This window comes from Rhinatrema bivittatum, chromosome 4, assembly GCF_901001135.1.
Source record: "Rhinatrema bivittatum chromosome 4, aRhiBiv1.1, whole genome shotgun sequence".
Lineage (NCBI taxonomy): Eukaryota > Metazoa > Chordata > Amphibia > Gymnophiona > Rhinatrematidae > Rhinatrema > Rhinatrema bivittatum.
This window is the reverse complement of record NC_042618.1, coordinates 83539381-83565526: the sequence shown is the minus strand read 5'-3', so window position 1 is coordinate 83565526 and position 26146 is coordinate 83539381. Positions and strand designations below refer to the sequence as shown.

At 45.6% G+C, this 26146-nt stretch overlaps 1 protein-coding gene across 2 annotated transcripts in view; it reads left to right on the top strand.

The window, feature by feature from the left end:
• ZC2HC1C (zinc finger C2HC-type containing 1C) overlaps window positions 1-23563 on the top strand; it is a 34696-nt gene extending 11133 nt beyond the window's left edge. Inside the window, exons 2-3 of one of the 2 annotated variants that reach the window (XM_029598409.1) lie at window positions 10959-12522; window positions 20430-23563. In XM_029598409.1, coding sequence (XP_029454269.1) covers window positions 10978-12522; window positions 20430-20693 — 1809 coding nt within the window. In that variant the 5' untranslated portion in view covers window positions 10959-10977 and the 3' untranslated portion in view covers window positions 20694-23563. Of the gene's footprint in view, window positions 1-10958; window positions 12523-20425 lie in introns of both variants that reach the window. The other variant, XM_029598411.1, reaches the window with a different exon arrangement.
• Window positions 23564-26146: the final 2583 nt, after the last annotated feature.

The following is a 26146-nucleotide window of genomic DNA, read 5'->3' as shown; positions in this document are numbered from 1 at the left end:
GTCAATTTAGCAAAAAAAGGGGTAGGTTTGAAATTGGGCGGTAATTGTTTAAGTCTTCTGGGTTAAGGTTTTTCTTCTTTAGTAATGGTGTGATTGTGGTGATTTTAGCTTGGTAGGAAGCTCGCCTTCCTCGAGTGATTTGTTGATGATTGCTGCGACTGTCGGGGCTATGGGATGAGCGATTTCCTTTAACACTCGGGTGGGGATGGTATCCATGTCATGACGCGCAGGGTTTATTTTTCTCAGCATTTTTTCTGTTTCCATGTTGGAGATAGGTTCAAAATCAAACCATGGAGTTATGTTTGTTGATATTTGATTTTCTATGATTGATGGGGTGTTGAAGGCATCAGTTATTTTGGAAATTTTGTTCTTAAAGAAGATGGCTAAATCTTGGCTTACGTTTTTGGTTACGGTTGAGTTTGGGTTGATGTTTTCGGCGATGAGGTTGTTTACTATGTTGAACAGAGATTTGGATTTATTGGTGGAGTGTTTTTTATTTTTTTACCGTAGTAGTCACGTTTCGTATTCTGGATTGTTTTTTTGTAGGTGGCTAGTTGTGTGCGGTATCTCTGCAGTGATCCGGGCTGTTGTTTTTTAGCCATTCTTTTTCGATTTTCCTGAGGGCCGTTTTCATGTTTTTTAGTGTGGTATTGAACCAAGGGTTTTGTTGTTCTCTTTTGTTCTTTAGTCGTTTGACTTTCTCTGGGTTAATGTTTGCGGTTTCTTCAGTGATTTGAAACCAGGATTGGATAGCGTTATTTATATTTGAGAGGTAAAGATTTGCTAGTTGATATCCCAGCTCTTGTTGGAGAAGATCAGTTTGAAATGGTGGTCGGTATTTGAAGAGTTTTTGTGTTTCATTGGTTTTAGTTGAGTTGTTGTAATTCATTTGAGTCTTGCATAGTAAGAGATGGTGATCAGACCAGGGGACTGGACTGTAAGAAATGGATGTATCTGAGAAATAGCTATTAGTGAAAATCAGGTCCAGTGTGTGTCCTGCTTTGTGTGGGGTTGTTCACTTGTAGGACGCAATTTAAGCTTGATAGCATGTCTAGAAGGGTTTGGCAGTTTAGTGATCTGGGGTTGGCATCTGTATGGAGGTTGGGCCTATCGAGCCCCGGCAGAGGAGGTGGTGTCACTGAGTGGAGGACGAGAGCGGGGGTCGTAGAGAGAGAAGCCATCGGTGAGGGCTTAAATTTAAAGTTCTTGACGCTGCCCTCTGATTGGCCGGGTGCCTTTTTTTTTTTTTTTAATTCTTTATTTATGATATTTTTAATGCTTGCAAACAGAAATTTTACATAATTTTAAGCTTCCAAGAAATTCCAATTATCTTATGTATATTTAGGAAAAATATAAACTTTCAGTTACATATTAAACTTAATAAAAAAAAAAAAGAAGCATAGTAATTTATCTTTTAAATACGAAAAACATTGAGGCTCTTTAGGAAGCAAAAGAAAAACAGAAGGAGATTAACCAAAGGAAAAAACTAATATCGATAGCTTTACATATAACCAGCTGGCATATTCTTATTGCTAAAGCCTGTAGTAGTTAATCACTTATAGGTATAACCACATTGGTTGACAAACTATTAGGCAACGGAGTGGAGGCAGTGGGTTGTTGAGCATCCACAAATTGGAGTTGTTCGATTTGATAAGACATAATCAGAATCCCCTTTCTTTAGCTCGCATCTACAAGGATATCGTAGGAAAAAAGTAAAACCCAATGAAATCACTTTTTGTCTCAATTTTAGGAATTCTCTACAACGTATCCTAGTGATGGGGGCCAAGTCAGGGTACATTTTAACTATTTGACCATAATAATTTGTTGGAAATTTTTGAAAATATTTCTTCATAAGATTGCTTATGTCCTTTGTCGCTATAAAGGAAACAATCAAGGTATTTCTGTGTAACACATCTAGAGATGAATCTTCGAGAAAGTTAGATGGTATAGGAGATTTTTTTAATAAGAAATAACACAAATTTATCGATGGCATTTCATCATCCGTATATGACAATACTTCTTTAAGATATTTTTTAAAAGAAATATAGGGTAACTCACCCAAAACCTGTGGAAAGTTAACAATTCTGACATTTAAATGCCTAGCCTTGTTCTCTATTAACTCCAAACTATGAGAAGTAGCAATTTGATCTTTAACTAACATTACATTCAACTTTTGCATCGTTTGGATAGTTTCTTCATTTTTAGTAACTTTCTTCGATATCTCTAAGAAATTAGTTTGAACTAATTGCAACTTCCCTTGATGTTCTAATGATATTGTATCCATCTTTTTCTCCAACCTGTTTACGGCACCGCTCACACTTTTCACTGCATCCCAAATTGCCTCAAGGGTTACCTTTTCAGGCCTAGTTGTCATCTGCGATAGATCTTCAATGTTCGAGGGAAAGATTCCCTCCTGCCCAGTCACTTCTTCCCCAGATTGGGTCGAGGGCTGAGCCATCTGTTCCTCGAAAGGGCGTTGGGCCGGAGGTGGTCTACTATCAGGGCTTAAGGACGCCTCTTCACGGGGACTCCTCATCTCTCCTTCCTGGGGAGTTCCAAGGAAGTCATCGGTTCCTTGCTTCCCCAGCTGGGTCAAGAATTTATGTATCTCTAGTTGCGTTGAGGCTGAGGGTATGGGTTCTGGAGGGAAAACCCGAATTTTCCCTTTCCTCTTTGCAGGCATGATAATAACCCAGAAGGCAATATAAAAAGAAAAACGAGTACATATATAGCTTGACTATGCAGCTCGTTCCTTTTTTTTTTTTCGAGATAGGTAATAATAATGCTCAGTCAGGCGAAGTCGGGCAAAGTCGCGCGTGCCCCTTTGGCGCGCGCGGCTTAGTGGATAACACATTGACATCATCGGCTCAGTGTGCTGCGGCAGTCAAAAAAGCAAACAGAATGGTGGGAATTATTAGAAAGGGCATGGTGAATAAAACAGAAAATATCATAATGCCTCTGTATCGCTCCATGGTGAGACTGCACCTTGAATACTGTGTACAATTCTGGTCGCCGCATCTCAAAAAAGATATAATTGCAATGGAGAAGGTACAGAGAAGGGCGACCAAAATGATGAGCTGTTCCATTCCCCTTCCCTATGAGGAAAGACTAAAGAGGTTAGGACTTTTCAGCTTGGAGAAGAGACGGCTGAGGGGGGATATGATAGAGATGTTTAAAATCATGAGAGGTCTAGAACAGGTAGATGTGAATCGGTTATTTACTCTTTCAGATAATAGAAAGACTAGGGGGCACTCCATGAAGTTAGCATGTGGCACATTTAAAACTAATCGGAGAAAGTTCTTTTTTACTCAACGCACAATTAAACTCTGGAATTTGTTGCCAGAGGATGTGGTTAGTGCAGTTAGAATAGCTGTGTTTAAAAAAGGATTGGATAAGTTCTTGGAGGAGAAGTCCATTACCTGCTATTAAGTTCACTTAGAGAATAGCCACTGCCATTAGCAATGGTAACATGGAATAGACTTAGTTTTTGGGTACTTGCCAGGTTCTTATGGCCTGGATTGGCCACTGTTGGAAACAGGATGCTGGGCTTGATGGACCCTTGGTCTGACCCAGTATGGCAATTTCTTATGTTCTTATCATCCCTTCACCCCCCATCAAATACAGTTCTTTCGGATTTTCACACCCCATATGCAACTCTGCACTTCTTGGCATTGAATCTCAGCTGCCATATCTTCGACCACTCTTTCAGCTTCCTTAAATCCCGTCTCATTCTCTCCACTCCTTCCGGCATGTCCACTCTTTGAAGATCTTAGTATCATCCACAAAAAGACAAACTTTACCTTCTATCCCGTCCGCAATGTTGCTCACAAAGATATTGAACAGGACCAGTCCCAACATTGATCCTTGCAGCTCCATTTAACACCGCTCTCTGTTCTAAAGTCATTTAGTGTTAACAATGGTTTTAGTTGCTTAAGCATCATTAACTTGGCATAGCCCTCTCGTACTTTATCAAAGTTTCCCTTTTGAAAGTTTAGCACTAGAGCCGTAGATTTGCTTACTGTCCCCCCTTCCAGTCATTAATTCAAATTTGATCATATTATGATCACTATTGCCAAGCGGCCCCACCACAGTTACCTCTCTCACCAAAACCTGTATTCTAATGAGAATTAGATCTAAAACTGCTCCCTCTCTCATCTGTTCTTGAACCAATTGCTCCATAAAACTGTTATTTATCCCATCCAGGAACTTTAACTCTCTAGCTTGCCCTGATGTTACTCCAATATTGACTGGGTAAATGTAATTAAAATCTCCCATTATTACCGCACTACCAATTTGGTTAGCTTCCCTAATTTCTCTTAGCATTTCACTGTCCATCTCACCATCTTGACCAGGTGGACGGTAGTATACCCCTATCACTGTAGTCTTCCCCAACACACAAGGGATTTCTACCCATAAAGATTCAATTGTACATTTAGTCTCATGCAGGATCTTTATCCTGTTGGACTCTATGCCACCCTGGACATAAAGGCCACACCTCCTCCCAACTGCTCCTCTGTCATTGCGATATAATTTGTACCCTGGTATAGCACTGTCCCATTGGTTATCCTCTTTCCACCATGTCTCTGAGATGCCAATTAAGTCTATGTCATCATTCACTGCTATACATTCTAATTCTCCCATCTTACTTCTTAGACTTCTGGCATTAGCCTACAAACATTTCAAAATGTGTGTTTTGTTTGTATTTTCATTTTGTTTTTTAATTGATAAGGATAAATTGGAATCTTTTAGCCCAGGTGAGTTTTTAATTACAGGCACTTGGACTACTTTTCTTATTATTGGAACCTCACTGTTGGGTGCCCTAATTCTAATGCATCATTAGTATCCTTTGAAGATACCTCCCTCCGAACCATGCGCTGCTGAGCGACTGTCTTTCTCCTTAGAGCAGCTTTTAAACTAGAACAATCTCCTTTTTAAAGGTTAGTGCCAGCAGCCTGGTTCCACCCTGGTTATGGTGGAGCTCATCCCTTCGGAAAAGGCTCCCCAGTTCCTTACAAAACTGAATCCCTCTTCCTTGCACCTTTGTCTCATCCACGTATTGAGATTCCGGAGCTCTGCCTGCCTCTGGGGACCTGCACGTGGAACAGGGAGCATTTCTGAATTACAGCTTTCTACCTAAGAGCCTAAATTTGGCTTCCAGAACCTCCCTCCCACATTTTCCTATGTCGTTGGTGCTCACATGTACCACGATTGCCGGCTCCTCCCCAGCACTGTCTAAAATTCTATCTAGGTGACGCCTGAGATCCGCCACCTTCGCCCCAGGTAGGCATGTTACCAGGCGATCCTCACGCCCACCCGCCACCCAGCTGTCTACATACTTAATAATCAAATCACCAACTATGATGGCCACCCTAACCCTTCCTTCCTGGGGCAGTAGGCTTGGGAGACAATTCCTTGGTGTGAGGACAATGAACCACCTTGAGAACAGGTCCTTGCTACTGGATCCTTTCCTGTTGCACCAGGTTGATGCACTCAGTGTTACGCATGCTGCCCACAGCAGCCCCGCGGTGCGGCCCTCTCACCTTCTCAGACTGACTCCAGCTCAAGGCTCCTCTTAGCTAGCGGCGGTGGGCCGCCAGCTCAGACATTGGGTTCCCTCTGGTCCTGCCACGCCAACCAGTGTTGCTAGCCAAAATGTCCCTGTTCATCGGACCTCTCCACATGGCCCGTGGAGAGATGCCGCCATCAGCGCCGTGCCCCTTCCTAGGCGCGCGCACATCATTGATTCTTTTAAAGGGTCCATGGTGGAACCTGGCCGCGGACCCAGAATCTGACGTCAGACTCTTCAGCGTATAAAAGCCCAGGCCTTGCTCCATAGCGTTGCCTTTGCAACAGGTCTCCTCGTACTCTGCGTACTCAGTGTCCAGAGTTCTAAGTTGCTTGCCACAACTTCTACTCGTCGCCGGCTCTAACCCTAGCCTGTCGGTGACGCCTCTCCTTGCCTATCCTCTGACATGGACTTTTCAAGGCTTCAGCCTTCCTTTGCTTAAGCGCCTTCAGTCTCTCCTTGTTCCTTTGGCACCTGAGTTCCAGTACCGAATCCAGTCCAGGATAGGACTGCGCCATCTACCAACTGCTGTCTCTGGGCTGAATCACCTATCTTCTCTAGCTAACTTCGAGTCCCACCTAAGTCCTGCCGGCTCCGGCACCCAAAGGCTCAACCCGAGGGGAACGAGGGCTGGTGTAGGTGAAGCTCTAGTGGCCTCTAGTTTCAGCTCACTACACCTGCTGACGGTGGGGACCTGTAGGTCCTCGTCTATGGGTTGCATCAACCCCACCTCAGCCCAAGGGTCCACCTCAGACGCAACACTCAGATCATGAGACCTTCTTCCTCCAAGGCAGCACCAGGGCTGCCAGTCTGAAGTTGGGACTTGGCTACTATGTCCCTGAAAGTCTCATCTATATACCTCTCTGTCTGCCTCATGTCTAGGTCTGCCACTTTAGTCTCCAGAGATCGGACTCATTCTCTGAGAGACAGGAGCTCTTTGCATCGGATGCACATGTACAACTTCTCACCAGAGGGTAAAAAATCCTAGCTAAGTTTAAGGTTGTTATGGGTGTAGGATTGCGTACAATTAGGGTCCTTTAAATGTATTTGTGTATTCACTATGTATCTGGTAGTGGCTTACCAGGAAATGATCAAACTCTTAAGGTGTGGGGAATTTGTGATTGTGAAGTTAAAAGGCAGATTTTTTTTTTTTTTTTTTAGTGTGAAAGTGTCACTGCCTATAAATTAAAGGATGAGCTAGGGGTGGGTGAAAGGGTTGGGAAACACAAACATACTAACTTCCTCTTACTATCTGCCTTACTGACTATTTAAAGCACAAACAAACATATTAAATAAATAAATAATGTGCCCCGTTTACTTCTCCCCAATACTTAAAAAAATTTTCCCAAGCAGAACTTACTGATTCCTTTCAGCCACCAGTAAGGTGATCCTCTCCTCTCAGTGCTCCCACTGGATTGTGGGTTAATATAGAGTTTTTTTTCATCACAATTCCTGAATTTGCAATGTCAGCAAGAGAGATGTGGTGATTTATTTATTTATTTTTTTCATGCTAAAAGCTGATGGGTTGAAAAGCTCCCTTGTCTATTAAAGCGTGCCTGCAGCCCATTCTGCCTACTTCCCCTACCAGCCTCTGAATGGCTGCTTGCTCCTCGGCTCTCTGTAACCTGCTGGATCTGGGAGCACTCATTCTACCATTTCATTACTGTGCAATGGAGATGTTTTGTGGCATGTGGGGAGCTGTCCCAAACTCAGATTCCCCACAGTGTTGAGGATTCCCTCTCATGGGAATTTGTTCCCCAGCAATAGATAAGGATTTCTCCCAAGTGGGGGTAGTGCCTCTCCTGATACCTACTGGGCACAACCTGCATATTTTCACTTTATGACTTGGTTTCACTCTGAGGCTGATGCATTAAGACTGGCATTGAAAACGGCTGCTTGTATTGAGCATGTGTTTTCCTAACACGCACAAAGCCACATTCCCCTGATCTGGAAAGGAATACAACAAGTGAGGTTATCAAATTTGCGGACGATACAACATTATTCAGAGTAGTTAAATCATAAGCATATTGTGATACATTACAGGAGGACTTTGCAAGACTGGAAGATTGGGCATCCAAATGGCAAATGAAATTTAATGTGGACAAGTGCAAGGTGATGCATATAGGGAAAAATAACCCATGCTGTAGTTACACGATGTTAGGTTCCATATTAGGAGCTACCACCCAGGAAAAAGATCTAGGCATCATAGTGAATAATACTTTAAAATCGTCGGCTCAGTGTGCTGCAGCAGTCAAAAAAGCAAACAGAATATTAGGAATTATTAGGAAGGGAATGGTTAATAGAACGTAAAATGTCATAATGCCTCTATATCGCTCCATGGTGAGATCGCACCTTGAATACTGTGTACAATTCTGGTCGCCGCATCTCAAATAAGATATAGTTGCAATGGAGAAGGTACAGAGAAGGGCAACCAAAATGATAAAGGGAATGGAACAGCTCCCCTATGAGCAAAGGCTGAAGAAGTTGGGACTGTTCAGCTTGGAGAAGAGATGGCTGAGGGGGGATATGATAGAGGTCTTTAAGATCATGAGAGGTCTTGAACAAGTAGATGTCAATCTGTTATTTACACTTTCAGATAATAGGACTAGGGAGCATTCCATGAAGTTAGCAAGTAGCACATTTAAGACTAATCGGAGAAAATTCTTTCACTCAACACACAATAAAGCTCTGGAATTTGTTGCCAGAGGATGTGGTTAGTGCAGTTAGTCTAGCTGGGTTCAAAAAAGGTTTGGATAAGTTCTTGGAGGAGAAGTCCATTAATGGCTATTAATCAAATTTACGTAGGGAATACCCACTGCTTTAATTGTATCAGTAGCATGGGATCTTCTTGGTGTTTGGGTAATTGCCAGGTTCTTGTGGCCTGGTTTGGCCTCTGTTGGAAACAGGATGCTGGGCTTGATGGACCTTTGGGCTGACCCAGCATGGCAATTTCTTATGGGTTTTTTTTTTTTGGTTTTTTTTTTTATAGTCATTTGACAGGTAGGGTCTGTCACAGAACCTGATGCCTCTTTATCTATGCTGCCTCTTGCTGTTGGTGAAACTTCGGTTGTAGCTATGTGTAGACAATCTGTTCTTGCTCTTCAAATGGTAGTGAACAGCAGTTTTCTTTCTGGAGGGCTCTCTAGCCTCAGATTGTCTATTTAGCTGTCTTGCGACACCAAAGAGAACTGTGCAGTTTTGATCCAAGAGCTCTTTCCCTTGGTTAGTGATTTGTGCCCATTCATGTACCCAGGAGGACCTAGGCCTAGTGGACCACGCAAGTGCTTGTTGTATGGTAGCTCTGACTGTATTAGTTTTTGTGAGGCAAAGTCGGCTTCTGGCCGCAAGTTCGCATCACACCCCTGCCTTTGACTATTGCTATGAAGGGAATTTTTGTGTCTATCTGAACTGTGGTCTCTTTGAGGTGTGGAACCTAACTCCGTTCCCTCCTAGAGCCCATTTTGGGTTCAGCTGCCTAAAAATAAATAAATAAACAGATAAATAAATACAAATAATGCTTAATGGAGGAAAGGGGGGAAAGGTGGTGCCTTCAGCAGTATGGGGTCTTCCCCCTTTTCATGTTTTGGTGTGAAGCCTGTAGCTTGGAAATGACCCATGTGTGAGGACTCAAAATAAAAAATCAAAGGGAATTTTAAATCTATTAAAAAAATTGGAATATTTGTATTACATGATTTAACTCTATTTTTCACAAATACAGAAGCAAACACCTCTCAAATAATCACTCTGATCAAAGCGAACTTAGAGAGGGAAATCGTATCTCAACTATTACCACAAATACTACCATAAGACTAGAGACAATATCAGCACATGCTCAAAGATAGTTTAATCTGCTGTCTCTCGCCATCTTTGAGCATGTGCTGATATTGGGGCGGATTTTCAGAGCCCTGCTCGCCTAAATCCGCCCAAATCCGGGCGGATTTAGGCGAGCAGGGCCCTGTGCGCCGGTGAGCCTATTTTACATAGGCTCACCGGCACGCGCAGAGCCCTGGGACTCGCGTAAGTCCCGGGGTTCTCCGAGGGGGGCGTGTCGGGGGCGGGCCCGGTCGTCGCGGCGTTTAGGGGGCGTGTCGGCAGCGTTTTGGGGGCGGGTACGGGGCGTGGCTACGGCCCGGGGCGGTCCGGGGGCGTGGCCGCACCCTCCGTACCCGCCCCCAGGTCGCGTCCCGCCACGCAAGAGGCCCGCTGGTGTGCGGGGATTTACTTCTCCCTCCGGGAGGCGTAAATCCCCCGACAAAGGTAAGGGGGGGCTTAGACAGGGCCGGGTGGGTGGGTTAGGTAGGGGAAGGGAGGGGAAGGTGAGGGGAGGGCAAAAGGAAGTTCCCTCCGAGGCCGCTCCGATTTCGGAGCGGCCTCGGAGGGAACGGAGGTAGGCTGTGCGGCTCGGCGCGCGCCGGCTATACAAAATCAATAGCCTTGTGCGCGCCGATCCAGTTTTTTAGCAGATACGCGCGGCTCCGCGCGTATCTGCTAAAATCCAGCGTACTTTTGCTTGCGCCTGATGCGCCAGCAAAAGTAGGCCAATTCGCGCTATTTGAAAATCTACCCCATTGTCTCTAGTCTTATGGTAGTATTTGTGGTAATAGTTGAGATACTATTTAACTCTTATCACAAACATTTTATATAAAACAGATTCTTACAATGTCAAACAGAAATACATCATCCCTAAAAAAAAAAAAATACCATTTGTGAGAAATACCACACATTCGATTAAAAATATCCAACCCACCACATTCCACACACAATAATTCACCATTCTTTACCACATGCTCTCCAGAAATAAAACCTCTTAATCAGTAATGTCTCTTACAAGAAGGAACAGCAATAGCCATTCTTATGTGAATGTGTGAGGACTGCTATCCTGCTTTTCCTTAGAAAAAGCAGAGTTGCTTACCTGTAACAGGTGTTGGAGGACAGCAGGATGTCAGTTCTCATGATTCTCACCCACCTCCCCTGGGAGTTGGTTTCTCCATGTATTAGCTGTATCATGGACTGAGGGGCATTGCCTGGGAGGCAGGGAGGTGGCTATAGCTGCACATGCTCAGAGCATGTTGAAACTCTAGAATATTTTGAGATCAAAGTTCTATGCTGGGCTCCATCAGATGACATCACTCTTGTGTGAGGACTGACATCCTGCTGTCTTCCGAACACCTGTTACAGGTAAGCAACTCTGCTTTATGACACACGTTTTTTTTTTCTGTGGAATATTTTTCCCATCCAGAAGTTTCCGGAAATCAAGGCATTGGCCAAAAAATGCACTATTGTACAAGCATACTGATCTGCAGACGTTTTGCACTTTTCTTTGAAGCTTAAGTTTAGCTCTGAGGATTATAAGTATATTTTTCTTAAGGCTTCTATTTTATATACACCACAGGTTTTTCGAAAGATCTTGAATGGTTCATCTCCAGATGGCTCTGCACCCACATGTTGATGTTATGCCCTCATACAAGATGATAGGGACATCAAAATTCCCCTCACTCAGACATGAGAGAGTCTGTGAGCCTCAGTCCAGGTTAGAGTTGATGAAGAATGAGTATCAGCAACGTCTTTTGAGACAGAGAGGGGAGAAACTGGTAGACCCCTTTCCTCAACAGCAACTGACTGCTTTAAACAAAGCTCGAATCTCCTTACATCATCTTTCTCTGCATACTACTATGCAGTCTGACTCTTTGGAGAAAGGCCCACAAGCTCCATTCAGGAAAGGCTTCTCCTCGGCAGGATCCCACAGCAGGAATACTAGACCTGACTACAGCCAAGCTCACATGTGGCCCTCAAACTGTATGGCCAAGAGGAGTGCTGGAGTGGATCGAGCTTATCCCTTGAGACCTGTTTTTCACAGAAAAACAGTAAGCCTGAACAACAACATCCAAGTTGAAGAACCCAAGAATACTCTACTGCTGCATTCACCCCCTACAACAAGCTCATGCACTCCTATCTTCAATAGCAGAAAACTGCCCACTACTAAAGAACAGGCCACAGATACTCCCACACCATCTCGAGGGCCAGGGGGGATCCAACAGCGATCAATGTCCAATCCAGGAAGACTAGAATCATGTCAGATTCAGGAGCTGGAGGCAATGGGAGAAAGCTTGGAGCTTGAGATTCAAAGGAAGGAGGCCCTCCTAAGACAGAAGCTGAGGAGGACAGAAAAAGAGTTGAGGAGGATACAGAGAGAGAAAGAACAAGTAGAAAAAGAAGAGAGAAATGAAAGGGAAAGACAGGAAAAAGGGAAAGGACTAGATAACGGAAGGGTGGCCATGTCCCCTAGGAAAGCAGTGGGTACAGCAGTAACCAAGGATTTCAGGAACGTTTGCAAAGTGCCACTGGGATCCAACAATGAGGAAGAAGTTAATGAGGCAGATATTGGCATTACCAGGAGTGGTCTGAGTGCCAGAAATCATAAAGCTTGGGCTAATCCAGCAGTACACCATATTTCTTATAGACCCAACCCCTTGGGCAGGCCTCAGGAGTACACTGTAGTAAAGCTGAAGAAGGAAAGACTAGTTGCCAGTAACAGCAAAATGCAAGCTCAAGAGACTTTGGCCCCATCTGAGATAGCTAGACACCAGTTAGATCCTCAGTTTGAGGCAAATTGCTCCAACTTCAGGCCTTTCTCCAGAAGCCACAGCAATTATAGCCTAGAAGAGATGTCAGACCAAGTAAAGCCTTCAGACTTGAACTTAGAAGATCCATGTGCAGGAATATCATCTGAAGTCGGTGAAGAAAATGGATACCCAGAGAATTCCACTGCTACTGACCTGGTGCCATGCCAGATCTGTGGCCGCACCTTCCTCTTGGAAAGACTGCAGAAACATGTTGCGGTCTGCAAAAAGATGAAGAACTCTAAGAGGAAAGTGTTCGACTCATCTAAGGCTAGGACTAAGGGCACTGATCTGGAACCATATTTGTATCTGAGGAGCAGAGCCACCTCAGCCATGGTAGGAGACTCCTGCATGCCAAACCCTGTCAGAACCTGTCTTCCTACTACTCTAATCAAGTTTACCTGCATGCTAATGCTTTCAATCCTTGGGTCTTTATCGTTCCTTTGCAGGGGACACTCAAACCTTTTTCCTTCTTTCACTTTCTTTCACCCATCTTTTAACTGTTTGTCAAGCTTTCACTTTGCTTGTATTTTTTTTTCCTTTGTGTCCTCTGATATGTACATGCTTCCTAAAGCTGACTTCCACCAAAACTGAAGTTCTGTACGTTCCAGCTTCTGGTCAGATGCCTCACTTACCTATGGGTTTTCATCTCGTTGACGCCATACATCTGACTCTACCAAACGTTTTGGTCATCTTCAACCCCATCTCTTCTTGTGTGCTCTATTTTTATTATTTGTTCTTTTGCTTTTGTTTCAATCACAAATCATAAAATCTGTTCCTGTCTTACATTTTATGCTTAACTACCATAATAATTCCCACTTTCTTAGCATTCAGACAGGTTAATCCATAAATCAGTGAGTTATGCACCTCTACCAGTAGATGGAGATGGAGCAAATCTGATGTCAAGGTATATATGCCCCTGCACTGATATCAGCCCACCAGAATTCTGCATCTCCCTACTGGAGATTGCTTAAAAAAAAAAATTTAGAAGGAGAAAAGAAGGAAATTAATTCACCCCGCTCTCCTGAGGTGATACCTTCTGGTCTTACCCTCAGTCGAGTTTTCCTTCCCTCAGTAGAGTGCCTTGGTCCAGTAGTTGTTTTTCCAGCGTGGACTTAGCTGTAGAGAGAGAAACAGTTGAGAGGCTAGTGGGTGCATGAAGCTGAGCGTGGCAGTGAAGGCCTTTGCCCTCTCCCCCCGCAGCCGGAGACCAACTCTATACACAGTTAGGACAGACAGAGCTTAGGTAAAGAGTAATTATTAAAAAAAAAAAAAAAAAAGATAATTTTAAGGATTTCATTCCCCTTCTGGTCTCCAAGCCTTGGTGCGCCAATCTGAAGTCCATTCCTGCCTCTGGAGGAGCTTGGGGAGTCATAGATACATAGAAATGACGGCAGAAAAAGACCAAACGGCCCATCTAGTCTGTCCAGTAAGCTCCCACACTTATTTTCCCATACTTACATGTTTCACCGACCACCAAGTTCAGGGCCCTTGTTGGTAGCTTGATGGGTTGAGCAGCCTTTTGACTAGGCCCTGCTCTCAGGCTTTGTTCAGATGCTGTGTGGTAGGCCGTGGCAGCATTAGAGTACTTCTCTACATGCAAGTCTGCCGTGTGTTGCGTCCGTCGGTCGCAGACGGTTGAGATCACTCTGCCTTACCTCCTTTTTCTCCTCTTTCACTCTCCTTGGACAAGATGGCTGCCTCCGGTGCTGAGAGTCTCGGTGTTTCCAAATTAGCATGGGTGTCCCAGTCCGCCATGCTCACTCCCTTGGCCTCCTAGGGCATGAGCACGCACATCTCTTACGCTCAAATACACGTCATGGTGGGAACCTCGGGGGCGGCCCCACCGCATGACGTCAGTACCTCCGGGTATAAGAAGCCTCCGCTTCCGCTACCACCTTGAGTTAGCAAGGACTTCGGTTTAGCTACTCTGAACGCTTTCAGCTGCACGCTTAGACGCCGCTTTCACTCCAAGGGCCTCGCTCCTGTAGAAGCTCGCTCCTTGAGGGCCTACCAGCCATTATATCCTTCATTCCTGTGAGTCCCTCTACGATCCGGTGCTCCAGCTCCAGCCGCGGCATTACCCGCACAGCAGGCTCCCGCCTATCATGAACATGTGGGTGAGACTATACATCTGAGCTTGTTGAACGTACTGGCACTTCATGGATCAGTGCCTTACCTTCCTGCTTTTACCATCTATCTACAGCAGTACAATAAAGCCTCTATCCATACTGTGTCTGCTATCTGAGTTCAGCCTATCGCATTTGTGATGGTAGTGAGAACTGTTTACCTCTAAGTAGCAGCAAAGCAATCCTGGGTTTGATTTTGTACAGGATTCATCTGTAAATCAAAAAATCTCTGCCTATTAGGGGTTAAAACAATTAAAATCCCTGGTACAAGTGTTTGCAATTAAAAGATAGCTGCTGCATATATCACAATCCTTAATTCATAATTTGAAATCCCAAATGTACCAGAGAAATGTTTTAGGGGTTAAATTGTTATGCTGAGAAGCAGCCGCTGTCCATCCTTGAGACCCATAAATCAATCTTATAACTTAAATCAACAAGAACCAAACTAGGTGCTTTCAATACAAAAATGCAATATACCTACTATGCCTATTGTAAAGTCTTTTTAAGTTTATTGTTAACAAACTCAATAGCTTATTAACTTTTAACCACATGTCAGCCAGAGAAGGCTGATGAAACCAATCTTTCTGAAAGAATTCTACTAAATGAAAGTACTTACTGTGACCTTTCAAGTGCTGGAATTGCCATAATAATTGTAATGCATTACAGCAAAAATCAGACATAAATAAAAACCAGATTACAAACTACATTTTCCCTTTTTTATGTTCCTGTCTCAGCCTCGCCAGCAGGGCAAGGGTTTTAAACCATAGGCTAAATGGCACTGTTGTTAAATTTTCCTTGTATAGTTTTTTTTTTTTTTTCAAGTGCACATTTATTAACAAATATACAGATAAATAATTCACAATCACTTTTAATAAGTTCTCCTTAATTAAAAATAGTCTGTAATGGGCATCCCCAAAGTAGATAAAAAGAAATAGTGCATTTGACCAAAAAGAAATCTTTCAAACCAATCTACCATAGCAGAGATTTGAAGTTTGGCTAATAGGCAGCAACACTTGCATAACACTTTTCCTAATAGATATACAGGCAGTTCTCAAAAATAGCCTGCATCATAAGACACTGTTTCCCTGTATGCAGGAGTTGTAGCTAATGCAGAGATTAAACAAACCATCTAATAGAAAAAAACCCTCTAGGTTGTTACAGTGCTTGGTAAAAAAGAATTGTAAGGGACCCTTGGTTCTGGTATTTCTTTGCTGGGTAAATCTCCCATTTTTTTCTCAAGTAGCAATCCTTTGCCGGATTACAGACACTCTCCTCTTGTATCACAAATACTCCATGTATGCAAGGGTTCTCAAGAAATCAAGGTTCTTTTTGCTATCCCCTTTTTTTCACACTTCTTTTTTTTTTAGAAGCAGGGGTGCACTTCCCATACTTATCCTAGCCGTGTCCAAGGCTAAATACCCAGGGAATTCACTACCCTGTATCCCAGTCCTAGACAATCCCAGAGAATTCGTCTCCCTGAATGTGGATTGCCCAGACCGTCCCAGCCTTAGGCTGAAAATCTAGGGATTTTACTTCCCTATAGTTCACCGGGCCGGGTATTTTTATCCAGAAGCCTAGCGCCCTGTTTGTTAGCAGCTGGCTTTACTGTCCTGCGCCCTGTCATGTAAGCAGCAGGTTTGTCTTTTTCTTAAGTTGCTGGCTGGAGCCCTGCGCCCTTATCCGTTAAGCAGCAGGCTGCCACTACCCAGTGCCCTATCAGTTAAGCTACTGGCTTTATCAGGTACCTTTGTAATACTGAACGCTTTGTTATTCATAGGAACACACAAGTCACTTAACAGTGCAAAAATAATGAGTAAACACATTTCCCTTAAATGTCTCAATGTTAGTGCAATACAAATGGTACAGCACAAAAAAACAAAGAGAAAAAGATTAAAAATACCTTCAGGGATCCTGTGTCCTGTATTCTGTTCAAATCAAGTGGAGCGTGTCCCCCAGCACATGCTGGCCTTCGTCCTCACGTGCTGCTGGAGTCTCTGCTATTTTCTGCGCGGGGGGGGGGGGGGGGGATCTGCACTTCACAGTAGCGCAGAATTCCCCCAGGATTAGTCTGTGGACCCTTGGGCTGAGGTGAGATTGGTTCTACCAGCAGCAAGGAGCCCTGCAGGTTCACACTGTCACTAGGCAGACTGAGCCAAAATAGAGACCAAACCGGACCTTCACCTATACCAGCCCACTTTCCCCTCGGATTGAGCCTTTGGGTGCCAGGGCTGGCAGGATTTAGGCAAGGGTCTCTGCTGATGACTGGAGACATGGTCTGAGGCCAGGTGAAGGTTGTAGGCAGGCAGCCAATAGATGTGTCTAGGTCTGGGCAAAGGTCAGAGGCTGACAATGATCAGAGTTCAGGCAGTGTCAAGGGCAAGCAGTGGTCAAGCTTATCCAAAGTTCAAGCAGAGATCAAAACCAGGTCTCTGGCCAAGGGAGAAGAGCAATGGATAATGCTGAGTCAGGCAAGGACTGGAACAGGCTGAAGCCAAAGACTGGAACACTGGGCCACAACAGGCACTACTAAACAGTAGCTGGACCTGTTGCTGAGGCAGTGAGGGAAGGAGAGAGCGAGCTTTTTATAGAGCTTAGTGTGTAAGGTCATCAGGAGCTACCCGGGCCCTTTAAGTAGTGTGATGTTGGGTGTGCATGGCTGGGTTGGGGCTGGCGGCATCCTGCTGCATGGTGCATTAGTGGTACTGCGCCCTGTTGCCGCGTGGCATCCCACTGCAAGGAAGGCTGCCAGCTTCTGGCCACAGCAGGAGCCAGCAATGCCTGCCCAGGGAGGAAAATGTTACAGTGCATGGGGGCAGGCTGCAATCACCAAACACAACAATAATACAATCAAGAAATATAAAATATCAATAATAGCAAACCATACTAATAAAAATTTCAAAACTGTCATACAAAACATCCAATAATTTAAAACTCATTTAAGTTTTTTGTTTTTTTTTTAATTTCCCAATCAGCCATAAACTATTTCAAAACATCAGACACCAAATAACAGCCAACAATAAAACTAAAACCAATTTAAAAATTCCCCACTCTCTAGACCTGGGACTTTTTGATTTCCAGTCACCCTGGAATTGCTGTGAATTAGTAGGGATAGAGAGAGAGAGGTACACAGACTTTCAAGATACTTGAAAGGTTTTAACGATCCAAAGACAACAACAAACCTTTTCCGTCGGAAAAAAATCAGCAGAACCAGGGGTCACGAGTTGAAGCTCCAGGGAGGAAGACTCAGAACCAATGTCAGGAAGTATTTCTTCACGGAGAGGGTGGTGGATGCCTGGAATGCCCGTCCAGAGGAAGTGGTGAAGACCAGAACTGTGAAGGACTTCAAAGGGGCATGGGATAAACACTGTGGATCCATAAAGTCTAGAGGACGTGAATGAAGAGTGGATGGCTCGCGGGAATGACGGTTACTGCCTGGGGATAATACCCTTATTCAATAAACATACACACGGTTAATGCGACTCCAACATTGCTCCAAGCTTCAACGGCAAGAGGAAATGTGGAAAAAGATTTGAATTCCCAAAAAAATGGGGAGTACTTGCTTGTTACGGCGGTTACTACCCCAAACCAAAATAAGCCTGATACTTCACTTTCAATGCATAACTAGCATAGCTCTCTGCTTCAACGGCAGGGGAGAAAGTCTGATACTACGTGCATATCCAGCATAGCTCTCTGCTTCAACGGCAGAGGAGACAGTCTGATACTTCGTGCATATCCAGCATAGCTCTCTGCTTCAACAGCAGGGGGAATGAAGAAAAGTGGATCTATATACCGACAACAACCAACAAGGACTGAATCACATAGTCTGGGTAAACAAATAAGCATGGGTGTAGCTTGCTTATTGCGGCGGTTACTACCCCTAACTAAGCTAGATATTTCACTTAGATGCAGCTCCAACACTGCTTTTTGCATTAATGGTGGGGTGGAAGGGAAATAGAACCAAAGGATTACTAAGAGCCAAGAGTAACAGATAAGTATGAGAAAAAAAAAAGTGTGAAGCTTGCTGGGCAGACTGGATGGGCCGTATGGTCTTCTTCTGCCGTCATTTCTATGTTTCTTCTCTCATACATGCACACATAAAAAAAAAAATATATATATATATATACATACAAGCTCCCTCCCTCTAATTCACACAGGCATACATGCTTACACACCTTCTTAGCCAGGTCCCTTCCTCTCTCTGTCCTGGAATCTACATAAGGAGAGGGGTACAACGGCCGCCTCCTCGCTCATGCTGCTGGCAGGATGGAGTGAGTCAGTGACCCCACTGCCTCCTGAATTCTTTGGCCACCGGCGGGATCGGGTGAACCAGGAGCCCTATGGCTTCCTGCAGTGGCTGTGTGGTCTTCATTCCTCAGCCTCCAGTGGGATGGGGTGAGCTGGCAGCCTCGCTGCCTCCTGCATTCCTCAGCTGCTGTTAGGATCGAGGGAGCTGGTGGTCCCATGGCCTCCTGCAGTCTGACTGCTGCCGAAATGAGGTGCGTGGGCAGCTGCATAGCCTTCATTCCTCGGCTGCCAGTGGGATTGGGTGAGCCAGTGACCTGCTGCAGTCTTCAGGCGCCAGAGAGAGGGGGTACACTGGCAGCCTGCTGGTCCTTCTGTTTTGTTGTCACCATGGAATGGGGCTTGTTGGGCCTCTTCTTGGTGTGGGTTTCGGCGGACCCCCTGTTATGGTCGGGCAGACCCCTATGGGTCCATGGGCTCAGGATCGGAACCACTGGCCTAGAGGATAAGTCAATATCCATTATTAGCCAGGTCGACGAAGGAAAACTATTGGTACAGTGTTCCTGTGAGTGAGTAACAAGAAATAGAAGTACGTCATGGGGTCTGCTACATACTTGTGACCTGGCCTGGCCACCTTTGGAGACAGGATACTGGAATTAATGGAGAGTGCTCTGACCCACTATGGCATTGCTTAAGTTTTTGCGTGGTAGCGCAGATAAAATAAGACTGAGGAACTCGGAAGGCAGAGTGCACACGCATGGACTCCACTCAGATGCTCCACAAACTAGTGGGTCTCTGGCTGATTCATGCCTGCTTGTCAAATGAGAAAATATAGGATATGCATTGTTTCCTGCCCCCTTCCCGCACTACTAACAGCAATCTCAGGGCGACTACGATACAAAAGTTCCCAGCTATGTGGATGAGCTCGATCAATGCTATTCACTTCCAGTCCTCGACGGCTGCAAATGGGTCAGGTTTTCACAATAATCCCTAATGAACATGCATGAGGTACTGCCACATTTGTATGCAAATCTGTCATGCATATTCATTTAGGATTATCTGAAAGCCAGACTTGTCTGTGGGCCAAGGGCTTGAAGTGAATACCCCTGTGCTAGGTCCTACCTGTCTTATAGCTAGGTGGTCCATCTGCTTGCGATTGTGGCCCCCCTGGCTGTACTACCATATACCAGCAAGCACATGACGAGCCCTCTGCCACCCCTCACACACATCCTTGTAGGCCCATGTAGAAAGCTCCACGACTTGCCAGCAGGCTTTGGGTACGTCCATGCTGCAGCAAACTGATACAAAATCCTCCACATTACACCAGTGTGTGTATTACCATCCTGATGGGGGGGGGGGGGGGGGGGGGGGAGAGTGGATTTTCCAGGGCAGGGAATAGGCAAGGAGTCAGAACTTCTGTCCTAATATCCACCTAGCGCTGCCCCCATTCCATAATCCCTTTCATGAGGAAGGGGAGGCTGTGGATTTACAGGGGAGGGCTGGAGAAGGGGCTGCCCTCTACCACATTTTCCCATCCACTGCAGGCACTTTGAGCCCTGGACTTCTTTCTACTCCCTGTTTAAGAACCTTTGCTGCCCACATCTTTCCCTGCTATGCTTCATTTCCAAAGAAGCAGAAGATTGCATTTGAGCAGGAAGCTATCACCTTGTAAAACGTGTATGGAGTGTGATCTCTCCCCACAGCTCCCTGGGGCCATCACTGCAAGGATACTACTGCCTTAGCAGTGCTCTATCAGTTACAAGACTGTTCACATTTATGCTTGCTACATCTTTTCTTGCTCATCCATATCTCCTCCTCCTCTTGTCTCTCTTCTAATGGTCTAAGACATATTTCCTTCTTGTTCACAGCCAGAAATCCATGCTAAGAAGAGCACCTGGCGGCCAGAAGCATGAGTCTTTCATCTGGACCATCCAGCAGGCTCGTGAGATGCAGGTGGTCATAGCCAAGGGTGGAAAGCTGTCAGATCTACCGATACCTACTCCAGATGAGAACCCAGATTACATCCGGTGCCCACACTGCAGCCGACGATTTGCTCCAAAGGTGGCTGAAAGGCATATACCAAAATGTGAAACTATCAAGAGCAAACCACAGCCCCCTCCACAACGGAGACGCTGATGTCCCAAGGGCAGAGGACCCCTCCCCATTCTGTGGCTTGCCAGAGGCAGGGGAAGTGGCAATGCTGACAGCCTTCTTATATTCAGGCAGTGTAGATATCACCAGATTTGGGCCTTCTGTATTTTACATCACATTCAGATTTTAGCAAGTGAGCAGATGACTTATTTTTATTAAATTTGATATGCTGATTATAGAGAAGTAAAACTAAGTGCTTAATAGAAAATTATATATATAATTCTTAAAAACAGACAGATATGCCAAAATAAAACATAAACAGCAAATTGAAATAAAAATAAAAACCCAAAATTCAAAACACTACCTTGAATTCCAGGAGAATTAAAATAACCCCTATTTAAAAGCCCAGATGTAATCAGCTTCCTAAAGTTGAGATAATTTGATACTAAATGCAGATGGAATGGAAGAGAATTCTCTAAGAAAGGAGCTTGATACCTAAAAGAGGTTTGATGTGTCCCTTCTGGTCTGTTGCTAGATGGGAACAGAATAACCAAAAATTATTTTTGTGAAGCATGCAATACCCTAGCATGCTGGTACAGAATCAACATATCTGAAATATATTGATTTGCCCCGAAAAACGGCTTTAAAGGTCAAGCAAAGAGTTTTAAATTTTATCCTGCACAATACTGGCAGCCAATGCAATTTCTGTAAAATAAGGGAGATATGATCAATCTCATGGTCATATCTTGCTGGAGCTGAAGCTGTTTTAACTGGAAAAGAGGCAAACAAAGTTGTAAAAAGCTGTCCATGAAATAGCCAGAGCATGAACTAATACTTTAAGGTCTTGAGGTTCTGAAATAAAGTTGAACTCTTTGAATATATGTCAGATACTGAAAAGAGATTTGAATCAAGGAAGAAATCTGCTCTGAAAAACTAACTTTAGAATCAAGTTTTATCCCCAAAGTTGGCACAACTTTTATAATGATATTGGAACCTGTAACTTCTGGAGCTTTACTCTTGGATTATGACAGTTCAGCCATTCAGCAACTCAATCTAAACAAGAGTTAAATTTAGAAACCTCTGCAGGATCAAAATAGGTAACAATCTGCATGAATAAAACAATGATAACCATGGTAAGAGGGACTAAAATAATATTAAATAGAAAAAGTGACGAACAGGAGCTCAGGGAACCCCATCATTTAAAGGAATTGATTTCCCCTAAGTACTTAAAAGAACGGTTTGATAAGATTTAAAGCAAGACAAAACACTATCATCTAATGCAATATCTGTAACGTGGCATGATGACAAGTGCATCCTTTCCATTGTCATTAGTGAGAGGCACTAGCGCTGTTTATGCAGCATATTCCTTCCTGAAGCCTCTCACTCTCTGATCTTAGACAAAAATGACAGATTAGAATTGAAGGCAGCAAAGGGTCCAGTGCATCCTTTCCATTGTCATTAGTGAGAGGCACTAGCGCTGTTTATGTAGCATATTCCTTCCTGAAGCCTCTCACTCTCTGATCTTAGACAAAAATGACAGATTAGAATTGAAGGCAGCAAAGGGTCCAGTGCATCCTTTCCATTGTCATTAGTGAGAGGCACTAGCACTGTTTATGCAGCATATTCCTTCCTGAAGCCTCTCACTCTCTGATCTTAGACAAAAATGACAGATTAGAATTGGAGGCAGCAAAGGGTCCAGTGTATCCTTTCCATTGTCATTAGTGAGAGGCACTAGCGCTGTTTATGCAGCATATTCCTTCCTGAAGCCTCTCACTCTCTGATCTTAGACAAAAATGACAGATTAGAATTGGAGGCAGCAAAGGGTCCAGTGTATCCTTTCCATTGTCATTAGTGAGAGGCACTAGCGCTGTTTATGCAGCATATTCCTTCCTGAAGCCTCTCACTCTCTGATCTTAGACAAAAATGACAGATTAGAATTGAAGGCAGCAAAGGGTCCAGTGCATCCTTTCCATTGTCATTAGTGAGAGGCACTAGCGCTGTTTATGCAGCATATTCCTTCCTGAAGCCTCAGTCTCTGATCTTAGACAAAAATGACAGATTAGAATTGAAGGCAGCAAAGGGTCCAGTGCATCCTTTCCATTGTCATTAGTGAGAGGCACTAGCGCTGTTTATGCAGCATATTCCTTCCTGAAGCCTCTCACTCTCTGATCTTAGACAAAAATGACAGATTAGAATTGAAGGCAACAAAGGGTCCAGTGCAGCCTTTTTCAATAATGAGAATGGAAACTGACCGTTTTGAATAAAAAGTATGAATCTGGTAAGGGCAAGCTCCAGCTTCACTGGATCTAGAGAGGAAGAGCAACGATTCTTCCCAGCCAGAAAGTTTCTGAATAGCTGAAGATGACAGTGTTAAAGAAATTCTATTGATTCTCCTAAAGACATGGAGATGATGATAAAATAGAAGAATTCTGCTAACGAATCACTAGATTGGGCAGAAAACTCAGAGACTACTTTAAAAAGTTGTCTTGGGTGATTTTCCTCAAGCTGGTCTGCTTTGCTTGCTTGATAGCATAGTAATTCACACAGTGCCTTTAAATTCCCAATTTTATGTTGTTGCTGCCTTTTGATTAGGGAAGAAAATCTACCTTATTCCAAGTCCTCCCAGGCACATGAACTTTTTTTATTTAGTGGAAGTTCTGAGAAGTATCACAAACAAAGCTTCAGAGCCCTGTTCACTACTGAATGCTTCACCCCTCCCCCCACCCCCGATCATGTTAGGGCCTTTTATGAATCACTTATTGCAATCCCACTACTTTATATTGCCTGATAATATCATCTTTTGCTCATTTGAATTCTGACCTGAAGAAGAGTTTTAGCTCTTGAAAACTCATCAAGAAATGTATTAAGATTAGGCCAATAAAAAGGTATTGCCTGATTTTTTTGTTTTGTTTTTAATTACTAACCTTTATTTGTGTGCATTGAGTTGGACTAACACAGCAGCCATACTACTCTATTAAGCAGAAACAGAGGATGTTCCCTGTACGTACCAGGATCAGTCCAGACGGTGGGTTATGACCCCCGTCCAGCAGATGGAGTCAGAACAGACTTCGAGGGACGTCACCAGCATAAGCCAGTGCTCCCTCTGCTGGAGCTCAGTATCTTTCTGACTCCAGCAGATGAGAGTTGGGGGGGATCCATCGGCTCCCCCAGGGTGACAGGATTTTAGGTTTTCCTTTTTTCCCTTCCTTCTATTTTTTCCTGTCATATTCTTTGAGCTCTTTTGTGGATCAAGTTAAAGTGGAGGCGTGTCTTTCTGTCGGCCTTTCTCTGCTTGCTTTTTCCTCCGTTGGTTGGGGTAAGTTGTTGGGGTTTTTCTCTTTGTATTTATTTTTTTTTTAGGTTGTTGCTTTTCCCCAACAGCGTTCTTAGTGCCCCGTGGATGCCAGTGGTGCCGGCCTCTCCACGTGTGGGCTGACGGTCCCGCGGCCTCTTTCGCGGGGTTTTCTAGCCCAGGCAGGGCTCCTCTTCGGCGCTGCGGGACATTTTGGGCGGGTTGAGCAGGCCATTCCGGGCCCCCCCGCGACACCTCTCGGTGCTTTCAGGCCCCCCCCCCCCTCCCCGAGGCATAGTGCCTGCCTTACCCCGGCATTTCCTTCATGCCGCAGCCGTCCCGATGTGCGGCCTGCGGCGAGCGGGAGGGGATTTGCGCGAGGTGTCTCCCTGGAGGGGAAGGCACCTCGCAGCCACTCGCCTCGTTTTCCTTCCTCCCCTCCCCGCGGCATGGGCGGCGCGGGCCGGCCACTTCGCCGCCGTTGGCGGGAACGGCGGCCATATTAGATTTGCAGCACGATGCTGCAACAGATTCGGCACAAGAGCGGAGGGAATTTTGGGAGGTCTCTCCCCCGAATTTATCCCCGGAGGGGGGATTGCCCGCTCCAGAGCCCTCAGAGGTCCCCTCCTCAAGCCCCCCTCCCAGCTTGCCGCGTTTTCCCCCAGAATTCATTCTGCTCATGCATAGCGCGTACTTGCAGGGGCTAGGGGTTCCCGGGGGCCCCCCACCGACTAAGGCCCCTAGGGTCCCCTCGGCTCCTTATGTTGCGCCCCCCGACCTGCTGGGCTCGGTGTCGGGGGCCCCCGGGCCGCTTCCTCGCCCACGGTCTGCCCTGGGGGGGTACGGGAGCGGTTTCTCCATCGGGGGGAGCCTCCCCAGAGCCTTTGGATCCTACGCAGTCGGATCTGCCTTCCGACGGGGACGACCCACTGGCGCTCCGCATTTTCCAGAGGGACGAGCTGAATGACCTGATCCCTCAGATTCTTCTGGAACTAGACCTTGATCCTCCACCGGATCCACCGGCTCCGGTTGCCCCAGCAGTCGCCACCTCAGCCAGGAAGGGGGATCCGGTCCTTGCCGCTCTTCGCCCTAGACCTCGGGCTTTCCCCATCCATGATTCTTTCCTGCAGCTGCTCACCAGGGAGTGGGATACTCCTGAAGCCTCGTTGAAAGTCACGCGGGCCATGGAGAAATTGTACCCGCTACCAGAAGATTTCTTGGAGCTCATCAAGGTACCCAAGGTGGACTCAGTTGTTTCGGCGGTTACCAAGAGGACGACGATCCCGGTCACAGGCGGCACGGCCCTGCGGGATACCCAGGATCGCAAGTTGGAAGTTTTCCTAAAACGGGTGTTTGAAGTCTCCGCTTTGGGAATGCGGGCCGTGATGTGTACCTCTCTGACGCAGCGAGCCAGCCTTCGGTGGGTTCAACAGTTACTCACTTCCAGGTCTCTACCTCCAGAGGAGACCGCACAGGCAGACCGCTTGGAATCCGCCATAGCCTACGGGGCGGATGCTCTTTATGATCTATTCCGAGTTCTGGCGCGGTCCATGGTCTCGGTAATGGTGGCCAGACGGCTTCTCTGGCTGCGCAATTGGGCGGCGGATGCCTCCTCCAAGTCGAGCTTGGGCTCCTTGCCGTTCCGGGGCAAGTTTCTTTTTGGAGATGACTTGGACCAACTCATCAAGTCTCTGGGGGAGAATGCTGTCCACAGGCTTCCTGAAGATCAACATCGGCCTTCTCGGTCATTTGCTTCTTCTCGGACGAGGGCCAGAGCGCAGAGGCACTATAGGTCTTACAGGCAGTCTGGGACTCGCCCAGGCTCCTCCAGACCCCAGTCCTGGCCTCGGTCCTTTCGTGGGCGCAGACCCGCGCGTGACAGCTCAGGGCAGGGTAACCCCCCGCCAAAGTCTACCCAATGATGCCAGATTCGCCCACTCCTCCACTTCCAGGATAGGGGGTTGGCTGGCGGAGTTCTACGAGGAGTGGGTACGTATATCCGCAGACCAGTGGGTCCTGGACACTATAAGACACGGCTACGCCTTGGAGTTTGTCCACCCTCCAAGGGACCGGTTCCTCTTCTCCCCCTGTGGCTCGGACCTCAAGAGGGCGGCAGTGCAACAAACCCTGGATCGGCTGCAGAGCATAGGGGCCATTTCCACCGTCCCCTTCGGCGAGGTGGGCTTGGGACACTATTCCATCTACT